Source organism: Passer montanus, unplaced genomic scaffold (assembly GCF_014805655.1).
Source record: "Passer montanus isolate IOZ18808 unplaced genomic scaffold, ASM1480565v1 scaffold1417, whole genome shotgun sequence".
In the NCBI taxonomy this organism is placed as follows: Eukaryota; Metazoa; Chordata; class Aves; order Passeriformes; family Passeridae; genus Passer; species Passer montanus.
The window spans coordinates 1-4,123 of record NW_024361131.1 but is presented as its reverse complement, the minus strand read 5'-3'; the positions used below and the strand labels follow the sequence as shown (position 1 = coordinate 4,123).

The following is a 4,123-nucleotide window of genomic DNA, read 5'->3' as shown; positions in this document are numbered from 1 at the left end:
TGGCATTTCTAAGTCAGCATTTCTTGTCTCAAAGTTTGCATACGGATGCATACTGGGTGGACCTTCTGTCAGGCCCTGAGAACTCTGCAGAAATCCATTTCCCACACCAATTGTGACTACATGGTCCAAACTGTGCACAGTTTGTGGAACACAATAAATAATGGCATTAATGAATGGGGAAGAATCAGATCTAAACCAGATTCCATAGCTCTACTGCAAAGTTCCTGCCACATCTGGAAATGTGGCATGATCTCCCTCTCCCTTGGAGATGCACTGTTAAGAATTTAATTATGGTTCAACCTCTCCACCCTTCCTTTTTTTTTTTTCTTTCTTCTGAGTAACAGACTCAATTTTGGGCTTTTGTTTTCTCTCCAAAAGGTGAAGAAGGATATTGGGGATGTGACTATCCTGGTGAACAATGCTGGTGTGATTACAGCTGCCGACTTCCTCTCGACTCAGGAGCACCAGATAGAAAGGATGTTTGAAGTCAACATTCTGGGTCACATGTGGGTAAGGGCCACCATCATCTCTAGCTACAGATTTTTGGGAGTGTCAATGAGGAGGCATGTTGAGACCAACCATTATTAGCAGTGAAATGCTCAAACGAACTGTTACAGCCCAGGGGCACCTAAGCAGACTGTGTGCTGGGAAAGTGGAATGGTTTCTTCCTGATGTGAGCTGGCTGGAGACAGCCTCATCTGCAGCACACACAGAAGGCCTCTGTCAGAGGAGTTGTGGGGCTGACAGGCTGGGAGGGTTTCAGCAGTTCTTGTTTGTGGCAGAAGAAAAGAGAAGCCATAGATTGACAAGTGGTTCATTGTACGTGCTGGGGGTGAGACCTTGCCAGCATTGCTGCTGACACCTGAAACCTTAAAAGCAGCAAAGGAAAGATGTGAAAACCATCTCCTGTTTATAGCCAACTGCTGGAGCCTTTGGAGAGCAGGTTGCCAGCTGCACCAAGGGTCAGAGAGCAGGTATCCCTGTGGCTCTGGGAGTCTGAGGTGCTGTGCAGCTCGTAGCTTTAGGGATGGCTTTGGCTGCCTAGTGAATAACATTGAGGGTCAGTGCTGAGTATGCCTAAGAAAACAATGTTCTTTTCCTTCTTTCTGTCCCATGCATTTTGCCTCTTGGTTTAAATGACTTCCAAGACCACAAGAGCTTTCCTGCCAGTCATGATGAACAACAACTATGGGCACATTGTCACGGTGGCTTCAGCAGCAGGTCATTTTGTGATTCCTTACATGGTGGTATATTGGTAAGTCATCTTGAAATCAGCTTGCTTAATTTTTAAGATTTTAATTGCATCTTTTCCATCAGGAAGTAACAAGTAATTAGCTCTGACTGAATTGTGAGCAATGTTTGTATGAAGGAATACTCATGTGATATCTATTTTCTTTGGAATTTATTGAAACTTAAGGCCCATGCCGATTTCCGTGGCAGGTCGTACCTCCTCTACATTTTGCTTGCATAATATCCCACTATTTCAAAGCACACACAGTTGATTTGAGATACTCCCGTGTGGTACTATAAGTAGTCAAAGGTTAATCTCCATTTCTACCCTGCCCATCCTTCCTAATTTCAGACATTCATGATGCATTCCTTCCAAGAATCTTCTCTCATGGGAAGAATTGGATGTGCGTCAATTGACACACTCTAGTTAATGTTTTCTAAGATTTCCTGATGTTTTCATCTCTGCTTTGTTTGCCTGTTGACACCCTGTCTACTTTCCACAATTACTCCACAAGTTTCAATGCCTTATGCAGCACTACAATCTGGCACACAGAAGGGTAATATAGTCCTTGCTCTGCCTGGATTATTTGTGGATATAATATATATCCATATAATCCTGGATATGCCTTATGCAGCACTACAATCTGGCACACAGAAGGGTAATATAGTCCTTGCTCTGCCTGGATTATTTGTGGATATAATATATATCCATATAATCCTGGATATCTCTGCTTGGCTGGATTATTTGGAGGTTTTTGCATCCTACCCTTTACTGTGTGTGTATGATTGTTTAAGCCATTTGTAGTGGTAGAAAGGTGGAAATAGGATTTCTGTCTTCTCAATAGTGACCAACCAGAAAATGGTTTTTGTTCCACCACAGCTAAACATTGCTTTGTTTACTGAAATGTAAGTACAAAGGACAATTAAACAATAGATGTGGAAACAACAATACTACCTGAGCATACAAGGTTCAAACTTGTAACCTCCGAGTCAGCAGAAGTTCCAGAAGGAGCTGAGGACCTGCTGCTTATTAGGTTTTGTTTCTTTATGTCAGCACTGAGGCCACAGAGCCTGAGAACATTGCTTCAAAAGGACTGTACTGCTCTCTGCTATGTAAAGCAAGATTTATCCTCCCACACAACTTAATTATCCAGTGCAGCTGCTCTGTGGAGGTGTTTTTACCAGAGCTCCAGTTCCAAATCTGGAATTCACATCCAAACAACTAAGTTAGATTCTCAGTTAAATCCTATAGTATCTCATTAAACACTTGGTAGTTTCTTGTTTGCTAAACCAAACACCAGGCAGTGGGAAAAATATTTTCAATAATTTTGGATCTCCAAGAGCTGTTTGTTGAGAGTGCAAGTCTGCAGAAGCATAGGCAAGTCAAAACTGATGCTGTCAAAGCACTTAGAATAACTGCATTTTTTGGTCATAATTTAGGACAGGGGGATAAAGAGACAAAGCTCTTTAAAAGGAGGAATCTTAGGAGTGAGAACTCCACCTCAGTTTGAAAATCTCATCCTTCCACAGGCCTGCTGCTTTTCAGAGCATGAAATGTAATACACACCTACATATGTACAATATTGAAACTTTCTGGATTCTGCAGCAGTATTGCAGTTCACATACTGCCCACAGATACCTGGCATTGGAACTGTCCTAAAAGGCCAGGAATGGACTTCAATTAGTCAGAGATTGATGAGAGCTATGGAAACAATGCCCAGTTTAATACATAGTCTCAGTTCATATGTGTGCATGCATTCTGCTGCCAGACCAGCTCTTCCCTCACCTGCAGTGACACTTTTCCCCATCATTTAAGTTTCTATCCCACTTTTCATTTCATGTTACTCTCTCTTCCAGGGTGTTTCCAGAACGTGCCCTGAACCTTCTGAAGAAGATCTCTGAGGTCAAGTTTGATGCCATCATTGGGCAGAGAAGCACCCAGTGAAAAGGAAGAATTGATTCTCATTTCCCAGAGGCACCAATGAAAAGAGAACATGTGCTGAGTGTATTTCAGCTGCCTTGATTCAGAACAGAGCTCAGGCAGCTGCTTCCAGGCCACCATTCCCAGGCACACCTAAGGGCTTCTCCCACACCTGCAGCTGGAACACACCTGCATAACAGGGAGTGTTAGCAAAGCAGTGATGCAGCTCTAGAAGGGCTGCTTTGAATGTACATCCCATCACCTTTGTCTCATTGTGCTGAGGCAGGCAGGAATTCCCACAAAGGTGGATAGCCTGTTTTCACCTCAGTTTATATCGTTGAATTATAAAATGCTCTAATGAACACTGAATTTCCCATATTTTTGTAGGAAATACCTGAAATAATACAGGTGTATATGTAGTATACCTAATTACATAGATTATCAATTATACATTTGCACCATCAATATGCCTTTATATGAATAAATGCAGTTCTTTAACACAAGGACCACAGTGTCTCTTGGCAGTGAAAGTCATAATCAGGTAGCCTGTTTTCACCTCAGTTTATATCGTTGAATTATAAAATGCTCTAATGAACACTGAATTTCCCATATTTTTGTAGGAAATACCTGAAATAATACAGGTGTATATGTAGTATACCTAATTACATAGATTATCAATTATACATTTGCACCATCAATATGCCTTTATATGAATAAATGCAGTTCTTTAACACAAGGACCACAGTGTCTCTTGGCAGTGAAAGTCATAATCAGGTCCTAGAGATGCATTGAAGGTACAGCATCAAGGAATACACCTTTCCCTGTATCATTGCTCACACTGCTCCTCTGCACTTTCCAGACATCTTCAAAACACCTTCTCATGAAAACAGTGCTGTGTTTCTCTACAAATGTCTGGGTGCCACAAGTGCAACCCATGCAGGGGCCAGGGCTTAAAGGCAGTGCCAGGGCAGG

The 4,123-nt window shown here is 42.1% G+C and overlaps 1 protein-coding gene across 1 annotated transcript; it reads left to right on the top strand.

Moving 5' to 3' along the window:
* Window positions 1–344: 344 nt before the first annotated feature.
* LOC120498151 (estradiol 17-beta-dehydrogenase 11-like) lies at window positions 345–3,657 on the top strand (the record flags this gene model as incomplete). Its single annotated transcript, XM_039700542.1, has 3 exons — window positions 345–510; window positions 1,149–1,255; window positions 3,031–3,657. Coding segments are annotated over 3 exons (418 nt in total), but the record flags the coding sequence as incomplete, so codon positions are not given.
* Between the last annotated feature and the right edge of the window lie 466 nt (window positions 3,658–4,123).